We start from the raw sequence: 24221 nt of genomic DNA on the forward strand, positions 1-24221 counted from the left end.
TAGGACTAGGCTTAATCTCTGTCTGGGAAAACACCCCATTAAGGTATTGTTAAACGCTTTTGTCATTTGAGATATTGAGCTTATGTCAATGTTGTCATTTTGCAACATTAAGTTAAAGGGGGTAGAAAAATGTGTCTGTGCACTTTACACATTACATGGATGAATTGTGCTTCTCACCTGTTCCAAGTAAAAATATATATATATTTTTTGTTACAATTTTGAGTTTCAATCAGTATTTAATGACTATTAAATAAGTTGAAGAATGTACTATTTCCTCAAGAATGTTAAATAATTTGTGTAGCAATATTTGAAACTATCTGTATCTTATCATTTATAAAATAACTGGTGCCGTTTTTTCTTTTCTTGGGCTTTGCTTGTTTGCTCAAACATCTGCCTGCTGCATGAGGAACAGGTGATAATGTTCTGCCATGTGGAGGTATCACAGCTATCAGCATGATAAATAGGGCACAATAAGCTATCAGACAGTAATGTGTGAATTATGTGGAATAGGTGAATTCTTGTAAATTCGATTGGGATTGATTTGCATTGAGATTCTTTAGCACAGAAAATAATCAGTGTTTTTTTCCTATTTCAAAATGCCACCAGCCAGGAAAGACAGGTCTTATATAGGAACAGTGACTTTGAGATGGTCTCTGAAACAAGTGATGAGTTTTCATGCAATTTCTAAAGTCAAGTGATAAAAGCGTTCTTTTAGTTCATCAGGTTCAGTAAATGTACACTAATAAATATAATTAGCATATATTTTATAATAAATACATTTTTCATACAAATGACTAATTGTATCATTATTATCTGATTATTATTGTATATATTCATATAGTCCACTGACATAATATTACAGAAGCATCACACAAATGAACCTTTACATGCCCTCTACGTTTGTTCAGATAGTGAGTAAAAACACTGAAATTCTGCTGTCCAAAAGCCCAACAGGTCCCACTTTACATTAGGTGGCCTTAACTACTATGTACATACATTTAAATTAATAATTTGGTACAATGTACTTATTGTGTACGTACATGTTTTTACATTGTACTCATATTTTGCTAAAAACCTATATGTAATTACATTTGCAATTAATTTCTGTAATTACCACTGTTGACCCATCCCTTACACCCTTACCCACCCTTAAACCTACCCATACCACCAAACCTGTCCCTAACCTTACCCATATCCCACCTTAAAAGAAAATGTGTTTAAAAAAGGAGGAGGAGGAGGAGGAGGAGGAGGAGGAGGAGGAGGAGGAGGAGGAGGAGGAGGAGGAGGAGGAGGAGGAGGGGGGAGGGGGGAGGGGGGAGGGGGGAGGGGGGTTGGGCTTTGAGGGTTAAAGCTTGATTGCGTTGCAAAGCACGTCGTGCGTGGACGTGGCATGTGTGCCGCTTACTGGACCAATAAAACGCGACGCACCAATTGAGACACATGAATAAAATTGCATTATTGTTTAGAACAAATTTCATCTAGACAAGTTGACAGTCTGTGGTTGTTACAAGTGATTACTACAGTAGGAAAACTACGTACAGCAATCTCCATCTTTTAATACCATTTTCAGTGGACAGTTAACTTTGTATATTACTGTGAGGCAACAAGCCGAAAAGCCCTCTGGCTCATCGCAATTCCATGAACGTGCTATTCTTACCTGGTAATACATGTACTGAAGGTACCGGTAGGGCATCCTCTTTTCAAAAGCACTCAACGTTTCTTGCTTTGGATATGATTTAGAAAACACGGGAAAGTTTGTTTTACACCTTTTCAGGCATGCAGCTCGCATTATGATGTGCCCCATGATCAAGAGGGTTGTTTCCGTGTTGTTGTCCTCATATTCCCGGCCCACGGCGCTGCAGTTCTGACTGCAGTGCGCTTCGCTGTCCTTTAGCAGCCGATGAAGCCGCAGGCTCAGCTCCAGATATTTAACACTCTGCTTCCAGTCCTGAGCAGCGTACATCTCTAACGCGTGTCCGTACGCAGACTCCAGCGGCATGAGGTCGTTCGATGGAAAGCTAGTGAAGCTGTATTTCTCATACTGAGCCCTCACAGTAGAGAAAGGATAGGCAGTACTGAAAAACACGACTAAACATATTCTTGCTTGGGCCATGCTTCTGTTGCTCACTGAAAGCACCGATCCCCGTGTAATAATGGAGAGTGGAGATTCATGTCAGGCTGCACGTAGGAAATATGTGGCCCTTTGGGGTTGAAAGAGTTTTACGGTGATGGAAAACTTTGCATGCCTCCCAAATTCTGATCTGGCCTGCTTCGCTGGGTCTAAATGCCTGCCGATTTTAAGAAATCCAGTAGGGTAGACCGAGTACAGTAAAGATACTTTCTGCTTTTTCATCACTACACAAAAAACTAGATGCTGAAATGAAGTGATTTTTCACATGATATTTCTTTTGTTTGTGTACTAAAATATCTTGAATTGATAATAGCCAGTAGTAGTTTATATTTTCCACAATTAGCTCATAAACATAAGGTGCATTTTTGTTTCAACTGTACCCATATGGTGTGTATAGTTGAAACACCCATTCTTAATGCTCTAATGGCTAACCATTTATTGCAAATGTAAAAAATTACAAAATTACACTACACTAACACTAGATATGTCAAACAGTACTAAACATAACAGTAAACTAACATAACAATATACATAAAATCACACACAAACCTTAAGCATCACTCAAAACTTCCTGCATTTTTACATTTTCAGTCATTCTGTATGAATTATAAGCCCGTTTCCTTATGGGGGCCTAAAAAATGTTCCCGTAAGGTTAGAATTTACTCTACTTTTGGGGTCATTTGGTCCCTATAACATGCATTTTATTTTCTATGATTGAGCTGTCACTGTATACATAGCAACCTATACAGGGTGTATCAACTGTACCCACTTTACCACTTTGTATATTTCTTAAAATGCTATGGTATCTTTTTAGCATTCAAAATATATCTATTAATAATAGACAGTTTAAATATCACAAATATCATTATTTAAACATAATGTGTGGTGCATGTGTGTAAATGTGACTTTTATTATCATAACACTGTACAACACAACAGGGCACCAATCCTGGTGATACACTGAGTCTAAACCATACCCCACTGGCATACTTGCACATTTCATGTCATAAAATATGTCTATTTTTAGAGCACAGAGTAATGTTTGCAATTGATAAAAGAACAATAATCTATTCATTGTGGAAGGGACATTAAATGAAAATCTCACGACAGGGAGAAAAAAAATTTTTTTTTGTTGATATCTTCGGGTGAAAAGATGCAAACATGTTAAATTCCCCACGATTAATGAGAACACTAATACGCGTGTGGAGCAAAAAATCATGGCTCGGGGGTCCTGTGTATGCAAGTTATTTAAGGTGTTTCAAATGTACCCTGTCTACCCTAGTCTGTTCCTTAAAATCAATGCTCCGAGAAACACTTTGATATTAATATAATATTTATATTATTTGATATTCATTTGATAATGAAAATAGTTTGACAGATTGTTGTGGCTTTAAATATAAATAAAGATATTCTCTTTTTTCCACAGGAATGCACTTATACTTAATCCATCATGTATAGATTACTTTTGATCTGTTGATTAATTTATTATTTAAAAGGCTGGTTTGAGCTTGCATTCAGTGACCATTCATATGGTGATACCAACCGAGATATTTTGTATGTCTTGTCAGAAAATGCTGATGAAAATATAGGTTACCTCTGAATAAGCCCTAAGTCGACCTAACAACATTATATACAGAGCCTACTGAATAAACCATCACAAAGACTATAGAAAGGGACTTTGACCAACATTAATGTTTAATATTATTGTTTGTATTTAAATGCAAAATTCCCAACTATTGTGTTGAAAATTGTGTAAAACTATTCCGTTAGCGTTCCTTATGTTGACAAATCTTCGTAGTATTTATGTGTAGTGGACCAAAATAGAGAATGCAAACATTTTTGTTAAATATTTGTCTGGTGCCTGTTGTATTGTTGAATACTGCTTGTTGCTTAGAATTTAGGAAATGCGTGATGGGTTGGAGTTTAGGACCGCGCGGTTGATGCTGCTGCTCCATGGATTTTGACACGCAGCACGGTAACAGCCTAGTGAGCATCAACTTCTTTCAAGATATGTTCCGCATGTTTGCACAGGTTTTAGGATAACACATGTATACTGCATTTTTTATAACTAAGTATCGTTTGTCACGGCTTGCTGTATTTTATCATAAAACCGTAGATTTAGTTGTGCTTTGGTTTCTCTTGCAGAACAAGGAATGAGAATAATCTTCTCATTTTTAAATGGCGATAACAGCAGCTCTCACTGTTCTACTCACTGTCATACATGTTGCGTGTGGTCAGTTAGAAGATGTGATTATTGATCGATACTTCATACCAACACACTGTTCAAGAGAGGTTCAGATTGGAGATTATGTTCGGTATCACTATAACGGCACATTCAAGGACGGACGGAAATTTGACTCTAGGTGAGTGAACTGATTTAACCTTTATGCGCAGCGGACCTCTGAACGTGTTATCAACTTCTTTTTCTGTAAGACATCAATTTCAACAGGACAAATGCGCACAGTTCTTCACACTTCCAAAGGCCCTAGAAAATGAGCCAGCTTCCAAATAACTTAGAATACAGAAACACTAATACTTATAGTCATATTTGCATCATTTCAACAGGTTCTGATTGGTTAACAGTAGAGATAATTCTAGCAACATCCAAACATAATGTTTTTTTTTTTCTCTTGGAGACCATTTGTAAGCAACTATCATTGTAGGTGAGTCATAAATCTTGAAAAGGCACTTCTAATCTGGGCAGCTGTTGATTCTCCTGCACTGTTCCTTTGGCATGGTCATATTCCTAAACTACCCCTGCAAATACACTATAAAATAAACATAGGTAATCTCTATGTTTCCTTTTAAGGTTGAGATGCAGCACATTACTGGCACAGATTAAAAAAAAAATAATATTAAGCATACGTAAGAGTTAGTCTTTACATGTCTCATACAGCTATCACGAGATCAACATAGCAGAACATATTTCAAACTGATTGATTATTTTCTATAAAATGTAACAATTGATTATATAATGATTTCAATTAATTATTACAAAACAAATACTCTTTTTTTTTTTTTTTTTTTTTTTGAAGGTGGGCTAAATGAGTAAACACTGTTACTGACATGGGTCAGGCCCTCAGTTACCTCTCTTATTTTATAAGAATCTTATACCGGAAGACAAAAGGGCTAGAAACAATAGTTAAGACCTCTTGCTGGAGATCCTGCAAGTTCCCAAGAAATACTTTTCTTTTGTTATTCTAATTAAATGGACCATTTGGTTCACACGTTAACACTTTGCAACATAGCACAGTCACAATGTAAATGCATCTGACTAAAGAACATCATCTTTACTGTGCACAAAATTTCAGTCATTAGCGAGAAATTCTTAATTTGTGGCCACAACATCTGTTTTAGCCATGGTAAGAGATGTAATACACTATACATACTGTATATATATACAAAAAGTTATTCTAGTAAATCTTTAAAAAGTACTACACATTTAAACACAGCCAGAATGTGTGCCACATTGAAAGACACATTGAAATTTGTAGTTTTATCACAATGAAACTGTGTCTTTTCACATACTAAAGAAATGCAGCCTTAACATGACCAGAATGTTTACAGATAGAAAAAAAAAACAGTCAAAGTTACAACATTAACACGGACAAACAGTGCCTGTTGACATGGTCAAATGTCACACGTTTCTTTTCAAACAGTATTCACTGAAGCCAAAGCCAGCTGTGATTACAGCACTGAACATCAAAATAATTTTTTTTAGCAATGCCATATAGATGACAAATCAATTGGCCAAATCAGTTTATTTGTAGGTATGGACAATGTGTTTATTATTTTATTCAGGTCAGAAGCATGTGTCAAAACCAGACTTTTAAATTAGACCTAGTAAAATTCAATTTTATCTAGTTTAGATCAAATTGACTGAAGGAGCCTGGATGCAAAAGATGATCTTTTTAATCGACATTGTTGACTAAAGTGTATCAAATTGGGTGACTACAGGAAAAGTCAGAAGGAGGATATGCTTATTAATGACTGATTTGTTTGTCAGATTATAGTTTGTTAATTTTGTTGATTGTTAATTCTGTAGGACTATAAACAGGGCCGGCTCTGGCCAATTTGCTGCCTTAGGCAAGATTTTACCTGGCTCCCCTTGCTTCACAGACTGTTCCACCAATAATCATTGTGTTCAAACATTCACTCAGACATTGCATAGCTAGATATTTCAAAAGTGCATCTGAAGAGAGAAATGGAGGAGTATATGGGATGATGATAGTGAAATGGTAACACTTACAATATCATTTGTTAACATTAGTGAATGTAATAACTAACTTGAACTAACAATGAGCAATACATTTCTAACAGTATTTATTATTTTTTTGTTAATGTTAGTTATGAAAAATGAACCTTATTTTAAATAGTTTCCAGTGAAACTTTAAAAATAAAGGTGCTGCCTAAGTCACATTATAAATAAACACAAACAGCAAGAATAATTACATCTGGTATTCCTGCACAAAACAGCCACTGGGCTGTGGTTGTCAGATATCTTTCATGGCACATAAACTGCATGCATTCATGCAGCATGTGGCTACTCACACGACACATGCTACTTTGGGCACGGAACAAGTTTCTGTCATTGAGGGGAGTTCATATACTAGGTGTCATATGTTGAGGGCAGATTTCCTATTGAGGCATGGACTGAAGTGTGGGAAGACGAGGTTGCCTCTTCAGACAGTCAATCTGGTCTGGCAACACTTTAGCAGAGCAGCAGTGCATCCGTTTGCTTCTAGTGAAACAACTCATTGTCCACTGTGGTTCTCTTTTATTCCACTTATTGTTTTTTGGAAAAGTGGTGTACAGCACAGCGCAGATGTGGCCGAGGTAATGCGTATGCATACCCGCCAGTCAGGATGATTCAGTCAGTCAGTCAGTCTCTTGAACCTCTTTCTACTAGTGTTTGTGCACTTTACTTGATTACTGTAATTGAGAAGTGCTTGTTAAATTTTTGCCTTTTTATTTTATCTTTCACACAGTAAGTAAGGTGAACAGAAATTTAAACATGCACACTTGATGTGAAAACCAATGAATTTTTCTTTTGCATGCATTAATTTCAGCTTTAGTTATAACTTTTCAAGGCAATAACTGGACAAGTACACAATAAAAAAAAAAAAAAAACGATTCATTCTTTTTGTCCATTTTAATAAATCCATTAGCTCTGCAATATATTGACTGAATGTAATATATTAAATTCAAATAATATCAGTGATGAGAATGTTAATACAGTTCATGTTTTGGTATGATTGCTTTTTTAAATTAAATAAAGGGATAGTCCATCCAAAAATTTAAATTCTCTTATGATTTACTCACTGTCCTGCCATCCCAGATGTACAGTTGAAGTCAAAAGTTTACATATACCTTGTAATATATCTGCAAAATGTTAATTATTTTACCAAAATAAGAGCGATCATACAAAATGCATTATTATTATTGTTATTTTTTATTAAATACCTAAATAATACATTTCACATAAAAGTTTGCATACACTTAATCCTGTGTTGTTATCTGAATGATCCACAGCTGTTTTTTTTTTTTCCCCCTTTTTAGTAATTGTTGTTCATGAGTCTCTTGCTTATCCTGAACAGTTAAACTGCCCCGTGTTCTTCAGAAAAAAAATCTTTCCGGTCCCATAAATTCTTTGGTTTTTCAGCATTTTTGTGTATTTGAACCCTTTCCAACAATGACTGTACAATTTTAAGATCCATCTTTTCACACTGAGGACAACTGAGGGACTCATATGCAAGGTTAAAATGCTCACCGATGCTTTAGATGGAAAAAAGATGCTTTTTAGTAACGAATGTGCAATGTAACAATTTAATTAGAAAAGACCAGGTGAAGAAAAAGGGAAGAATCAAATGAGATATGTGCAAAAAGACACAAAGGGACACAAAGGGGAAGCTGTGTTCCTCCCTTAACAATCCAGAAAGAGCCGCAAGAGGCAGGAATAGAAATCCACAGAAGACGACGCACAGGACCAGAGAACTCGAACGCAAACAGGAACACCAAACAATCTGACAACACAGGACAGATAGCTCATTATTAAATCAAAAGTTATTAGCTCAAAAGTTTACTTAAAACCTAATGCAATGTGTTTCCTTCTGCATACGAGTCTCTCAGTTGTCCTCAGTGTGAAAAGATGGATCTCAAAATCACACAGTCATTGTTGGAAAGGGTTCAAATACACAAAAATGCTGAAAAACCAAAGAATGTGTGGGACCTGAAAGAGTTTTTTCTGAAGAACAGCAGGCAGTTTAACTGTTCAGGACAAACAAGGAACTCATGAACAACTATCACTAAAAAACAAACAAATAAACAACAACAAAAAACAGCTTTGGATCATTCAGGTAAGAACACAGTATTAAGAATCAAAGGGATGTAAACTTTTGAACGGGGGTAATTTTTTTATAAATTCAACTATTATTTTCTCTTCTGGAGTATATGTAAACGTCTTTTATGTGAAATATCCTATTCAGGTCAGTACTAAATAAAATAACATGCATTTTGTATGATCCCTCTTATTTTGGTAAAACAATTAACATTTAGCTGATTCTGCAAGGTGTATTTAATCTTTTTATTTCAAATATGACATACTTTCTTAAATGACATACTTTCTTAACATTAATATTTGCATTTGTTTCGACCTAGTCCACTACCTGGTTGGTACAGTGGTGGACTGGGATGTGCACAGACAGTTTGAGAGGCACCTCAATAGTACTCACCAGTATTTGTAGCAGCTATTGCTAATTACCATGTGCAAGAAGAGGATATTCTTTTGCGGACTTGTTTCTCATTTTATGTGTGAGATGAGAAGGTTGAGGCCTTTCTGTCCTGTGACTTTTTAGGGCCCGAGCCCAAAAGGGCGAAGGCCCTATTGTTCTTCTAAGGATTCTTCTTTCCTTTTTTTTTTTTTTTTTTTTAACCTTCCGGGCACTTATGGGGGCCTTAACATACTCAAAAACTCTTGAAAATTTGCACACACGTTGGAATCTGCGGCCATCAGGACGCCACAAAGGAACACATTTAGAAAACTTGATGTACTGCGCACACATACTTACACGTATTGATATGAAACTCGGTACACATATAGATCTCACTGAGCCAAACAACTTGTGTACTCTATGTCATAGGCTGCACCCAACAGGAAGTGAGATATTTAGGGCTGTTTAAAAAGTGCATGCTCTGGAATTTGATGTACTCCTCCCAGGATTTCCATAGGATTGTCACCAAACTCGGTCAGCATGATCTCAAGACATTGGGGATGCTAAATTGCGAGGGAATTTTTGATATCTCGAACGGTTTGGCCACTGCAAGGCGACAAATTTATGGTGAGAAATGAGAAACAGGAAGTGTGTAATAACTGTTGCACACATTGCCTGATTCTGATGAAACTTCACCAGTTTGTTCGTTGTATGATGCCAATTACATAAACGTGACTATTATGAGTCAAAGTTATAGCGCCACCAACTGGCAGCAGGAAGTGTGTCATTTTCAAAATGCTTTGAAATCAGCCTCTTAATTTTACTCAATTTTCTTCAAACTTCATCAAAATAATGTAAAAACACGGCCGATGAGAATATGTAAAGGGGTCGATGATAAATCAAATGCTGTTGCCATGGCAACGTGTCAAACTTTAAAATTAGATTCCTGTCTTTTCGAGGCAGATAACATGCTTAGAATTTCATGAAACTCAACACACACATCAATATTAATGATAGTTAGACACTGGCAAAAGGTCATAAATGGGTGTGGAGCAGGCACTCTATAGCGCCATCTTTTGACAAAAGTTGGGGGGTTAGTTTTTCCTACAGTCACCAAACTCTGTACATATATTGTTCTCATCAATCTGGACAACTTTCTAAATCAAACCCATTAGCTACGACCAACAGGAAGCCGGCTATTTTGATTTGAATGTGGATTTTTGGAAAAATCAGGCTGTAAACAAATTCACACTTCTACTAAGAACAACAAGCTGTTCACACCAAACTTTTTTAACATGAAGAGAAGATTCTGAAGATGCTAAATTGCGAGCGGATTTGGGATATCTTGAACGGTGTTGACCTGGTAATTTTTTAAAGATATAGTAAAAAAGATAACCGTAATTTTTTTATATCTTTAAAGTGCAGCATCCAAACTCTTTAAAACTTTTTTTCACAAAGAGATCTAATCATTCTGAGCAAGTGTTGTTAATATCAATTTTATACAAGCTTCCATGAATTAAAGAAAATTACAAAAAGAAATCAGAAACCTGCTGTCACTCTGCCTGAGTGTCTGTCTATGTGTGTGCGTAGTTGAGTCACTACAGAGTGACTTAAGAGAGACTGAAGGGGGGAGGGGTGAAAGGGAGAGAGGGAGAGAGAGTGAAACATGCTGTCTTGCTAAAGACCATCTTTGAGGAAGAAATGCACATTGATTTTTAGGGCCTGTCCACACGGAGACGCGTTTCGCTGTATACGTATACATTTTTTATCGTATTGGCGTTTCATCCACACGGATCCGGCGTTTTAGGAGACTGAATCCGCTATTTTTTGAAACCCTCCTTCACGAAACCCCCTTCACACGAGGACGCCAGATTCCCCTGTTTATTTTGGACACTGTTATTTCCCCCTTTGGACACTTTTCCTTTCATTTTCTGTTTAATAAAAGCCTCTCCGAGGCCTGACGCCACACCCACTGTGTCTGTCGTTCGTCCCTCCCGCCACAATATATATAGTTTTTGTAAATATATGCTTTTATGCCTAAAAAAGTTTTTTAAATGATTTGAAATTGTAAAATCTGAAAAATATTTCTCTCTCTTCCCCCTCTTTCTCCCTCAGCCTGGATAAAGGTTTTCCAATCGTTGGGCAGGTGGGTGTGGAATCTAAAGTCATTCCAGGTTTGGATAAAGGAGTTCAGGGCATGTGTGTTAAGGAGCGAAGAAAGATCACCATACCTCCTCATCTTGCATATGGAGTCTTGGGAGCTGGTAACAATGCCTTTTTTTTTTTAAATACATTTTCTAATATGAGACAGATGCCAAAAAACTGAATGTAGATTATGCACAGTTTATAAATGAGGTTTTAAACTTGATTTTAGGATGATCTTTAAAATAAATTGCAAGGGTCAGTAACATAAAGAGATCCCACATGCAGGTATATAGTCAGGATAGATGGTCAAGTAAATAGTCAAGTAGAATCAACCCAAGAGGGTTAACATTCCTTAGCCAGGCAAAAAAAAGTCACAAACAGACAGGACATTGACGTAGGTCAAATCCAGAAGGGGCAGGCTGGTACTGAGATTAGGGGTGTATTGGCTTGGAGGCCCAGTGCAGGTAAAAGGCGAGATCCAGCAGGCAGGGCTAACATTACCAGGCCAGGGGTTCAATTTTAAAATGTATTTTTCCTGTCATGCTAAAGCTCCATTACTCCAGCTTTCAGTGTCACATGATTCAGAAATCATGCTAATTGCTGCTCATTAATCATTGTTTATTGGAAATGTAAATTGTTATGTGAAATAATTTAAAACAGAAATGTTATTAACAATATTATAAAGGATAGTTCACCCAAAACTGAACATTTGCTGTTCATTTGCTTACCCTAGGTTTTTTTTTTCTTCAGCAGAACAGTAAAGAAGATTTTTAGCTAAAACCATGATTCTTGGTGGTTTACAAGAACCATGATTTCAAACAAATTCAAAGTCATTGTTTTTAAGAGGGAAAAAAGCATACTACGGAACACAAAATTAATACCCACAGCTCCTGATGATTTATTGAGGTCTTTTAACGCTAAACTTGACAGGAGTGTCTTATAGTGAGTTTGGATTTAGTAACTTGTAAACTGGACAATTTGCTGGAGACTCTGGATTACAGGTAATAATGTTGTAAGTAATGTTCAGTTTCTTGGACAGATTAGTTATTTTGCTTCATAAGTCATTTACTTCAATATATCTTCAGGAGTCACAGGTTTTAATTTTGTGTTCTATAATATGTTTTTGTATTTTCAAAAACCGGTAGCCACTTACTACAGCTATAAAATCTAACTGTTCTGCTGCATATAAAACATACCGACAGTCGTGGCCAAAAGTTTTGAGAATTACATACATATTGGAATTTGGAAAAGTTGCTGTTTAAGTTTTTATAATAGCAATTTGCATATACTCCAGAATGTTATAAAGAGTGATCAGATGAATTGCATAGTCCTTCTTTGCCATGAAAATTAACTTAATCCCGAAAAAAAACTTTCCACTGCATTTCATTGCTGTCATTAAAAGACCTGCTGAGATCATTTCAGTAATCGTCTTGTTAACTCAGGTGAGAATGTTGACGAGCACAAGGCTGGAGATCATTATGTCAGGCTGATTGGGTTAGAATGGCAGACTTGACATGTTCAAAGGAGGGTGATGCCTGAAATCATTGTTCTTCCATTGTTAACCATGGTGACCTGCAAAGAAACGCGTGCAGCCATCATTGCGGTGCATAAAAATGGCTTCACAGGCAAGGATATTGTGGCTACTAAGATAGCACCTAAATCAACAATTTATAGGATCATCAAGAACTTCAAGGAAAGAGGTTCAATTCTTGTTAAGAAGGCTTCAGGGCGTCCAAGAAAGTCCAGCAAGCGCCAGGATCGTCTCCTAAAGAGGATTCAGCTGCGGGATCGGAGTGCAACCAGTGCAGAGCTTGCTCAGGAATGGCAGCAGGCAGGTGTGAGCGCATCTGAACACACAGTGAGGCCAAGACTTTTGGAAGATGGCCTGGTGTCAAGAAGGGCAGCAAAGAAGACACTTCTCTCCAAAAAAACATCAGGGACTGATTGATCTTCTGCAAAAAGTATGGCGAATGGACTGCTGAGGACTGGGGCAAAGTCATATTCTCCGATGAAGCCTCTTTCTGAACGTATGGAGTGCTTGTAATTATATTTCAGTACATCACAGACACAACTGAAACAAAGATCTAAAAGCAGTTTAGCAGCAAACTTTGTGAAAACTAATATTTGTGTCATTCTCAAAACTTTTGGCCACGACTGTACATCTTGAGTGAGCATTTTTTCATTTTTTGTGTGAATTATCATTTTAACTCTTTCTCTGTCATTGACAGAATTTTCTGTTTTCTGTTGAATGTGCTATTATACATCTTCTGAAAGAATACTGAACGTCTGGAACTGAGCTGAAATTGCATAACAGGAGAGAGAGGAATGTGGTTTATGCTTCAGTCCCCTGGCTTCCCTGTATCTCCTGGCATGCAGACCACAATGATTTATGTTAACTGTTTGCTTTTCACAATGATTTAGCCTATGTTTCCTGTTTGCTTTTTAAACTTTGCTTAACCCTGGTTCAAAGTGCCCTTATTATGCTATTTGAAGGGTTTATTATTTGGTTTTGGGCATCCCCCAACAACAGGTTTACATGCATGCAAGTGCAAAACACTTTGATTTTCTTATAATATGCATTTAATTTTATGTAACTTTTCAAGAACTCATTTATGATTTGTTCAAATATTCATATTTCCAAACCCCTTACTCCGCTCTGATTAGTCAAATGACAGCAACAGCAAAAGGTTGTGATTATACTGCTGTGGTATCATAGTCAAGATGAATTTTAACCACTGATCCTTTGGAAGTGAAAATAAAGTGAATTCACCTTCACAACGCAGAGCACAGTGTCTTCTCGACATTATGTCATCCACATGAATGAGCTACAGCATTTGAGGGATGTTTTTGGGGGATGTCCAAGCAGAATGTAGACATATGAACTTCACGGAAATCAGATTTAAATTTAAAATGACTTGTTTCAGCGGTTTAGAGTCCACTTTTTTTGACAGAGAGAGAGAGAGAGAGAGAGAGAGAGAGAGAGAGAGAGACAATAACTTTATTTATGATGTACTTTTTTAGCTTTACAACTTTGCAGACTGTTTACATTCACATACAGCTACATTACACATTGCAGGTCATTTTCAAAAGTCCATAATAAAGGCCCTTTAATCTTTAGTTATAAAGTTATCTGATCATTTTAACATTTTATTAAAATTATAAATTTATTAAATTAATTTTAGAGTGCTGCATAGGTCACAACACAAAAATGATTGTATATAATCTCTGATATCTGCACACTCCTCTCCAGTGCACAATCTCTCTGGTCTTAAAATGCAGCACACTCTTGTAATTTAAACATTAATAATCATTTAGTTTCACCGGCTGAATGTCTACATCTTCAATGTCTTTTTGGAATAATTACTTATAATTAATACATTGCAAGGTTGAAGTAAAAATCTAAATGCAGCAGTATTTCATGTATTTAACAAAAAACTCTGCGAACATGAAAAGAATAAAACAAGCAAAACATGTCAGTAACAGACAATGTATTGAAAGAAACAGCTTAAATACACAGAACAAACCAGTCAATGAAATTAATAAACCATGGAAACTAACTGATAACAGTAAGATGGTGATCAGTTGGTGAACTGAATGTCATGGTCGGTTACGGTTAGAAATTTAGTCTAGAGAATCAAGGGGAAATGTAACAAGATTAAAGGAAGGACCACATGGAACTTCCCGTTCCCAGCCTATTTTAATTTGTGAAACTTTTAATAGTACAAAGAAAGACCTCTTGTATGTCAAAAGACCAAGGCAAATATAATTTCCCATGTCATGTCCACTTTGAAAAATTTGATCAAAATGCATATTTTAGTTTACTTATTGCATTGATTTCTTTCAATCTGCTTGACATGCAATTTATTATTATGTTCCTTACCTGTGTCTGATTGAGTTTCACATTAACCTTTGCATTTATACTCCTGAGATAATTCTGTTCATGGTCAGTTATTGGCTTTGTACTGGATTCAGAGCTGTTGCAGTTGTGGAATCGTATACTTTTTATAGTTTTAAATTCCTTTTCTATAGTTATAAGCCACAACAACCTTCTTTCTTGGGTTTTGAACTTGGCATGATGGTATCATGTAAACACACACTTTATTGTAATAAAAAAAATCAAGAGTACAAACTTTCTCTAGGTTCATTTAACGCATCTGACTCATCACTGATGTTTCTTTTTAGGTTCAGTTATACCACCTGATACAACATTGGTGTTTGATGTGCTGTTGCTGGATTTGTGGAATAAAGAAGACAAGGTTCAAATTCGTACACTTCACAAACAGCAGAACTGCAAAAGGACAGTGAAGCCCCGTGACTTTGTTCGTTATCATTACAATGGATCTTTGTTAGTGGGAAACCTATTTGATTCAAGGTAGGCCAAAATAATATCAAAACTAACTTTTTGGGAAATAAAGTCTTTAATCATATGTGCTGTTAAAATTAAGGGAACACTTAATTAGTAAATTGGATGTCCATGAATGAAAGATACAAGATGAAAATCGTCTCTAGGTTACGTTTGTAACCATGGTTCCCTGAGAAGGGAACTCTCACCGCGTCCCCTCGGGGTCGCTATTGGGGAACGCCGCAGCGTGACTCATGTCTGAAGAATGCATATAGAAAAACTACATGAAATGGTTGGCGACAGCGTATGACGTCACCGCGGCACGCACGTCGCTGCTGGTGCGTCACTACCGGGTGACACAGTATAAAGAGTCGCCGATGTAAACACACATCCGCTTTATCGTCTGAAGCTTGGTCCAAAGCATGGTAGGAAGCGTAGGGGACGCGGTGTCTTGTTCCCTTCTCAGGGAACCATGGTTACATACGTAACCTAGAGACGTTCCCTTCTGAGGGAACTCTCACCGTGTCCCCTAGGGGTCGCTATTGGGGGAACGGTTATACCCACGTCTCAATGCTGAGGGGAGTGCATAGTAGCAAGCAGTTAGTGTAAATTCTGTAAAGAATTACCCCTATAGGACGAAGTGACAGCTGTCAAAACGTATCCTCCCTGGCCAAAGCCTGAACTGTTACTCACTTACCTGGATGGGTCAAAGGACCCAGAGCACAGCTCAGGTTGGAATAGGAGATTCCTTCGGAGGAACGGCTAAGTTAATACTTAGACTTAACTAGAACAGGAACTGCCAGTACTACTGAGTCTAGTTCCCTCAGTGAACTGACTCAGAAATAGCAACTAACAGGCCTGTCCTAAGACTGAGACCGTTCTAGCAGGGGTTACCGTCAGATAACACACCCTGGATAACAGATGGTCAGGAGATATCTAAGGTGATATCGAGTGGAGTTGGGCCCAGGGAGACCGGGGTTTTAAAACCAACTCAAAAAATGGGAACGAGGACCGCGTAACCCATACCGTATAGGATTTTAGAGAAGAACCCAGAAACTTGGTGGGAACTTACCACGTGGGCAGCCGTGGCCTAATGGTTAGAGAGTCAGACTTGTCTTCGAGTCTCAGGTCCGGCAGGGATTGTAGGTGGGGGGAGTGAATAACCAGCACTCTCTTCACCCTCAATACCACGACTGAGGTGAGTCCCTTGAGCAAGGCACCGTACCCCCAACTGCTCCCCAGACGCCGCAGCAATGGCTGCCCACTGCTCCGGGTGTGTGTTCACGGTGTGTGTGTACTCACTACTGTGTGTGTGCACTTGGATGGGTTAAATGCAGAGCACAAATTCCTAGTATGGGACACCATACTTGGCCTTACTTCACCTGCTTTCCTTCCTTTCCTTATGTGGATTTTAGGAAGTGCACAGGGATTGCGTGCGCACTTACCGCTATTGTAGATTTCAGAAAGTGCCCAGGGTTTAGCGTGGGACACTACCCTAGAAAATGGGATTTAGAGACTGTGTTTTCCCCCTTTTGGGGGGGTTTCACTGTTAAAGCTCCAGGTTTGTCAGAGATGACAAGCATTTAAATAGGGGAGGAGCCCTCCCTGTATTAGAGAGGAGAGCAATGCTACATCCCATTCAGGACAGACAGTCCGCAAACTGTTAGTCGACTGATGAAATCTTGGAGCTACTGACCATCATGATAGTGGACGCAGACAGCGGACAGACCCCTAACCCCGACTTGCAGGGAGGAACATCCGTCCTTAAAAGGGCAACGCTCTGAAGGGACCCTTTAGTGTAAAGGGGAGCATACTAAACCCAGTCCACATGGATGCTTACTAGGAGAAGGTGGTGCTCAGAAATTACCCTTCCTTAGAAGGGGAGCATACTCATCCCACTAGGAGCCGTGCTCTAAAATGGGACCCCTCGCGAAGGGGAGCAAACGTGCTCAAATCAGGAAGCCTGAGAGAAGGTAGTGACTATTTCTTCCCTTTGTCAAAGGGAGAAATTGACCATGCGGCAGTGGTGCTGCTTTGAAGAAACCTTGAATAAGGTGAGCTGCCAACAGCCTGAAGAGACTTCTACGTAAGAAGCCCTTGCTTCTAGCAACGTCAAGGGCAGGCTCCAAAACCCTGAGAAACAGGGAGGAATACCAACACCCGCCAGAAGGTGGTGCTCTAGTAGGACCCTTTCCGCAGAAAGGGGAGCAGCCAAAGTCATCTCGAGGCCTTGAAAAGGGAGAGCTCCTAGTTAGTCATGAAGCCTGAAGGGGAGCTTATAACCCTGATAACAGAGAGGAAAACCCGCCTGCCAGGAGGCAACGCTCAGATTTCACCCTTCTTCAGAAGGGGAGCTTACTCCTCCTGCCAGGAGCAGTGCTCTTAAGTGGAACCCTTCTCAAAGGGGAGCAATCATACTTGACTCAGGAAGCCTGGTGACAGACTCTACCCAACCAAAGGGGAATTTGTCCATACGACAGTGACGAACCTTGAATTAAGGTGAGCTGCTGCTGTCGAAGAGCTCTGAGAGGACCGTTTCGGCGGAAAAGGGAGCTACCAAAGTTACCTCAAGGTCCTGAGAAGGGAGCTCCTGGTTAGTCATGAGGACAGACTCCTAACCCTGAAGGCCAGGGAGGAATGCCCATCCAGCCGAGGGGGCGCTCAGTACGAACCCTTTCCTCAGAAAGGGGAGAGCCCAGCTCGTGCGTGAGGCCTGAAGAGCGAGAATCAACCTGAAAAGGGAGGACAGGCTTCTAACCCAGATGACCGGGAGGAAAACCTGGCTTTGTCAGCGAGAGCGGTACTCTGAATAGAACCTTTTCCACGGTAAAGGGAGTACTACTTAGATCGGACCGGCCCTGCCCTCAGGGGGATCGATTGTCAGTCAGTCAGTCAAGATTATTTATACAGCGCTGTTTACAATACAAGTTGTGTCAAAGCAACCTTACAGTATTAAAATAATAAAGTAAAATGTCAATAATAATGCAAAAGTTCCATATTGCCTCAAAGTCAAATTGGGGAGGACTCATCTGGTTCCCATGGCCTTGTGCCGGTTGCCGTTTGGGATTGGAGTTCTTTCTTGATGATCTGTCTCTGGGGCTCATCTAGTTGACACGGTATCCGCTGACATTCGGCTGTAGGTGTTGATCCACCATCTGCTCTAGGTTTGGACTGGATCCGGGGGACTGCAGTGACCATCTGATCTGGATACGGACTGGATCTGGTGGCTATGGTGACCTGGGAATAAGAAACAAACAGACTAATATTAATGTAGATGCAAGAGTTCCAAGTTGCCACAAAATCAGATTGGAGAGGACTCATGTGGTTTTCGCTGTCTTGCGTCGATGGCCGTCTAGGTGATGAGGTCTTCACTGATAATCTGTCTCTGGGGCTCATCTAGTTGATGTGGTCTCTGCTGACATTCAGGGCTGTAGAGTATATCTCTGGGTGCTGATGGGCATGGACTAGATCCGGGAGACTGCAGTGACCGTCTGATCCGGATACAGGTGGCTACGGTGACCTCAGAATAAGAAGGAAAGATACTAATATTAGCGTAGATGCCATTCTTCTTCTGATGCATCAGGTGTTATAGGAAGTGTCCCTGGTTCCGGTTGACCTAAATAATGCAGCCTAACAATCCTTTAACGGATTTGGATTATGAAATGTATTAAGTGTAGGCCAGGTTAAAGAGATGGGTCTTTAATCTAGATTTAAACTGACAGAGTGTGTCTGCCTCCCGAACAGTGTTAGGTAGATTGTTCCAGAGTTTGGGCGCTAAATGTGAAAAAGATCTGCCGCCCGCAGTTGATTTTGATATTCTAGGTACTATCAAATTGCCGGAATTTTGAGAATGCAGCGGACGTGAGGGACTATAATATGATAAGAGCTCGCTCAAGTACTGAGGAGCTAAACCACTGAGGGCTTTATAAATAATTAGCAAGATTTTGAAATCTATACGATGTTTAATAGGGAGCCAGTGCAGTGTTGACAGAACCAGGCTAATATGGTCAAGGCCGTAACCAGGGTTCGAAAATTAGTGAGGTCCGAAGTAAGGTGTTAAGAATTGTGCTACAATAACACCCACAAAAGCACTAATAAGGTCTGTTACCATGGTAAATTTGCGCGTGTAATTGAAGAGTGCGCGCAACGAGCACAGTATGACTGACAGGACTGGAAAGTTGTTGTTTTTTTTTCTTTTTTTTTATAGGTGAGGCAATTTTTATTTTATAAGAAGTTATAAAAAATTATTTTAGAATTTCACATCTTTCAAAATAATAGTCTAGCGTCTGACTGCACACTCGACCCACTCCAAACGTTTTTGCGACCCAAAAGTTGAGAAACACTTCTTTGATTAATGTTTTTTGACGACTTAAGGTTAACTAAAGAGCATGAGACGTCTTCCTGCTGGCCAGTAGCGTTAACGTTATTTGGCATAGTAGCCTATTTCATTCTTTAACAAACAGATTGGTATGCTATTGTTTTTGATAGTGTTATACATTTATTTCAGATATTAACAATGAACACTGTTTGTCTTACCGATTGTGCCATCTTCCTGTCAGCAATTAAGTTACAGATTGTCTATAAGCTTTTTTATGAATGTACAATGTTGCCAGATTTTGCTACGGAAAAACAAGCAATTACAAAAAGAAAGAAAAAGATATCCGAAATAAGTTCAAAGATTGTGTTTTGTAAATAAGATTAATATATCACTAACACTAACGTTCAACTTTCCACTTTATACACGTCCCAAAGTGTCACACTAGTTGGAAAAACGAGTCAAAAAACACATATAATAGGTGGATCTGGCAACAAACGGAACAAACCCGCGCTCTCACTCAACGCGCTCTCAAGCCCCGTTCACTGCGTTTAGCTTCTCGCAGCAACATGAATTGCAAACACTCATGTGATATGAGGTGGTTTAAACGGCTAAATAATCATTCAGAGAGCTTAACATTTTATTTTTGAAAAAAAAAATGACCAAGGTCCGGACCTCGGTGACCTCATAGCTGGCCACGGCCATATGGTCATACTTTCTGGTTCTAGTAAGAACTCTAGCTGCTGCATTTTGGACCAGCTGGAGTTTGTTTATTAAGCATGCAGAACAACCACCCAATAAAGCATTACAATAATCTATCCTTGAAGTCATGAACGCATGGATTAACGTTTCTGCATTTGACATTGTGAGCATAGGTCGTAATTTCGATATATTTTTTAGATGAAAAAATGCGGTTTATCAAATGCTAGAAATGTGGCTTTCGAAGGAAAGATTGCTATCGAATAGCACACTTAGGTTACTGACTGATGACGACGAATTGACAGAGCAGTCATTGAGTATTAGACTGTGTTTTAGGTTATAACCTGCGGAGGTTTTAGGTCCAATAATTAACACCTCTGTTTTTTCAGAATTTTGCAGTAAAAAATTTCTTGCCATCCAATTTTTTTATTTCAACTATGCATTCTGTTAGTTTTTCAAATTGGTATGTTTCTCCTATAGTTGAAAATGCATGGAATTGTTCCTCAGGAGATTTATAGCATATCTGATGTGATACTGTAGCGGATGGCTGCATAGTTACAATTTTATCTCTAATAGTATCTATCTTGGTAGTAAAATAGTTCATGAAGTCATTACTGCTGTGCAATAGATAGAGCACCAAGGAAATTATGTTCCTGTCTCAACAGGATATAAACTTCCAGATACCTGAGAAATTGCTCCACGGAGACAAGAACTCATGCGGTGCTGATCGCTTCAGCTGATAAACTCACCCCTCAGCTCTGGTAGTCCACAGAGAGAGGGTCCAGAGGAGGGATTCTCACAAGGTTGAATGGCAAAGCATATGCAGCAGCATATGTGCACGTGCACGTCGCGGTGACGTCATACGCTGTCGCCGGCCATTTCATGTAGTTTTTCTATATGCATTCTTCAGATACGAGTCACGCTGCGGCGTTCCCCCTAGGGACGCGGTGAGAGTTCCCTCGGAAGGGAACTTCACTTATGTATTTTGTTGAGAACAAAATGATGTGACAATGGTCAGTGGAAAGCAAAATCATCAACCCAAGGAAGGCTGGATTCAAAGTCACACTGAAAATCAAAGTATAAAACTAAAATTGCACACTCATCAATGAATTTTATCAAAGCAACTGATAGTGTCGGTAATCAGTTAGTATATGGTCCCCATATGCCTGTATGCGCTCTACAGCATGCTCGTCATGAGATGGTGGATAGTGTACAGTGCTACTTGATGGCTTTGGATGCTTTGATACATAACGTCCCAGAGGTTCTCAGTTGGATTCAGGTCTAGGGAACACGAGGACCAGTATATGGCATCAATGCCTTTGACATCCAGAAACTGCCTACACACTCTGGCCACATGAAGCCAGACATTCAGAAGTCCTTGTGTCCCCACTTAGTTTTATTAACAAATTTTGTGAGGAGCTCACACAGATAATTAACACGGCCAATTCACACTTAGCAATCACTCTCCCTATCCAATCAGCGCTGGAAAAATCCCTATAAATACCACAACAATCCTACCTTCATCATCTCTTGTCTTGTCAACGGCCCTCCTCCACCCTGTCTCCTCACCTTCAGCCCATAGGCGGGAGCGCTTATAGGGTTCGGGCCAGTGCTGAGCTCGGACCCCTCCCCCTGGGTGGGGGAGAGCCCTGGGCTCGGGAATGACTACCAAGCTCGAGGCCCTCTCCCGGACAGCACGCCAAATACGCACAACCTTCTGCTCAGTTTATTATCTGTAAGAGTGAAATGGAGTTTGTTCAGAAACATGCATATCAGTAGCCTGCTGGAGGTCATTTTGTAGGTCTGTTGCAGTTCTTTTTTTGTTCCTCGTTGCACAATGGAGCAGATACCAGGCCTGCTGCTGGGTTGTAGCCAAAGAATAAGAAATAAAGAAGATGTGTCACTCATATAGTTTTAAATAGGTAAAATGCAATGTTCAATTCTCCATCGCAGAAGGCCCTGCCTTCAGAATAAAGGAGCCAATCGCTAATCAGTAAAGAATCTGTCAGCATTCTGAGATGTGAGCTTAGGAATGCTCATGTGCACTGGCTGAAAAACAAACAATTTTTAACACTATTTGAGCAAAATAAACAATTTTTATTATATATAGCTGTTGTCAGATTTCATTGGTGATTTTAAATATGAAATTTAAGCTTGGTGAAAAAAATGTAAGTTTTGGAGAATTGCATGTTTCCCCATTCAAAGAGATAGGAGATGCCCCAGAGGCATTTCAAAGATGGCCACGGAGTGAAATTACTTGCCTTAAAGGGACATTGGTTGTAGCCCATTTACAGTCCTGCCCAGCTCTCCTTGTGTAATGGCCTGTTATCTCCACCATGCTCTCGAGACTGTGCTGGGAGACACATTATACCACCTTGCAACAGCACGTATGGATGTCCCATTGTGGAGGACAACCTGTGTAGCTGATTGGGCTACTGCCTCGAGAAAGACCCTAACAAAACACAAAACTAGAAAACAACTTCTGATTCACAATCATTTGTGCTTCCTAACTGGACAAAGTTGATATCCCTACATTTGAATTGACTTGGTATTATACCGTGATGATGAAGTGTTCCCTTAATTTTCTGAGCAGTGTATTTAATTTTTCATATTTTGAAACCCTTTTTGTTATGTGTAAATAAATATATTCTTTAAAAACTATGTCATTTGTTTGATATTGAAAGAGGACATCAGATGGCCACTTTCCTCAAGTTGGTATAATTATTTAGGGTCTCCATGAAAGGTCTATAACATACTTTGGTTAAAATTTCTCAAATGAAGCGTAAAATAATACCCTTTTACCTTGTCTAAAACAGCTCTGGGGTCCGTTCTTCGTACCTCGCTTACTACATCCAAGATCAAATGACACATCCAAGATCAAATCATCGCGCTAACTATGAGCTCGCTATTCCGGTTCTCCGAACGCACCTGTTGTTGATGATCAGTATAGCTGGATGAAGTAATCTGAGATCACTGGGTGGCTTAAAAGGGGCTACGTATCGATAGTAGAAACATTGATGGGCAACTCTTTGATTGGTCGGCGAACATGGCGAAGGAGCGCGCTCAGTATTTTTCTGCAGCAGAGCAAGAACTCTTGTTTGAGGGATTTCAGGAGTTTCAGAGTTTAATTTATAATAATAATAATAAGTTTAAAACGCAAGGGAAAACTGCAAAGGCTGGAAAAGCAAGGAGAGAGGGCTGGCAAAAAGTAGTGAACAAATTAAATGCGTTAATGCTGCCCATGTTACATGTTTTTTCCTTGATATGTTATTTTATTTTTATTTTTATTTTTTTATACACTACCGTTCAAAAGTTTGGGGTCAGTAAGACTTGTAATAGTCTTTAAAGAAGTCTCTTATGCTCATCAAGGCTGCATTTATTTGATTAAAAATACAGAAAAAACAGTAATATTGCAAAATGTTTTTACAATATAAAATAATGTTTTTTTTAAATATATATTTTAACATACTTTAAAATAGAATTTATTCCTGTGATGAAAAGCTGAATTTTTATCAGCTGTTACTCCAGTCTTAAGTGTCACATGATCCTCAGAAATCATTCTAATATACTGATTTATTATTAGAATGATCAACGTTGGATAATAGTAACAGTTGTGCTGACAAATATTTTTTGGAACCTGTGATTTTATATATATATATATATATATATTAGGGGTGGGCATAGATTAATTTTTTTTAATCTAGATTAATCTAGATTAAATCTTGAAATTAATCTAGATTAATCTAGATTAAAATGGCTAATTTAAATTCTGCTGAAGGCATTCAGAATATGTGTGCTACCCAAATAATGACTAAAAGTAAGTCTTTGAGAACGGGTTTCTCAAGCCAGGTGGCGCATTAGACCAGGCGCTCATCTCCTG

At 38.8% G+C, this 24221-nt stretch overlaps 2 protein-coding genes across 2 annotated transcripts in view; one reads left to right on the plus strand and one right to left on the minus strand.

Annotated features, from left to right (window-relative positions):
- Positions 1–2236, minus strand: part of p3h4 (prolyl 3-hydroxylase family member 4 (inactive)) — a 17187-nt gene extending 14951 nt beyond the window's left edge. Inside the window, exon 1 of the mRNA XM_073843848.1 lies at positions 1658–2236. Within this exon, the coding sequence (XP_073699949.1) occupies positions 1658–2113 (456 nt within the window). The 5' untranslated portion in view covers positions 2114–2236. The remainder of the gene's footprint in view (positions 1–1657) is intronic.
- Positions 2237–4074: 1838 nt separating this feature from the next.
- Positions 4075–24221, plus strand: part of fkbp10a (FKBP prolyl isomerase 10a) — a 28021-nt gene continuing 7874 nt past the window's right edge. Inside the window, exons 1-4 of the mRNA XM_073844154.1 lie at positions 4075–4116; positions 4276–4493; positions 10956–11104; positions 15168–15357. Coding sequence (XP_073700255.1) covers positions 4309–4493; positions 10956–11104; positions 15168–15357 — 524 coding nt within the window. The 5' untranslated portion in view covers positions 4075–4116; positions 4276–4308. The remainder of the gene's footprint in view (positions 4117–4275; positions 4494–10955; positions 11105–15167; positions 15358–24221) is intronic.

This window comes from Garra rufa, chromosome 7, assembly GCF_049309525.1.
Source record: "Garra rufa chromosome 7, GarRuf1.0, whole genome shotgun sequence".
Taxonomy (NCBI): domain Eukaryota; kingdom Metazoa; phylum Chordata; class Actinopteri; order Cypriniformes; family Cyprinidae; genus Garra; species Garra rufa.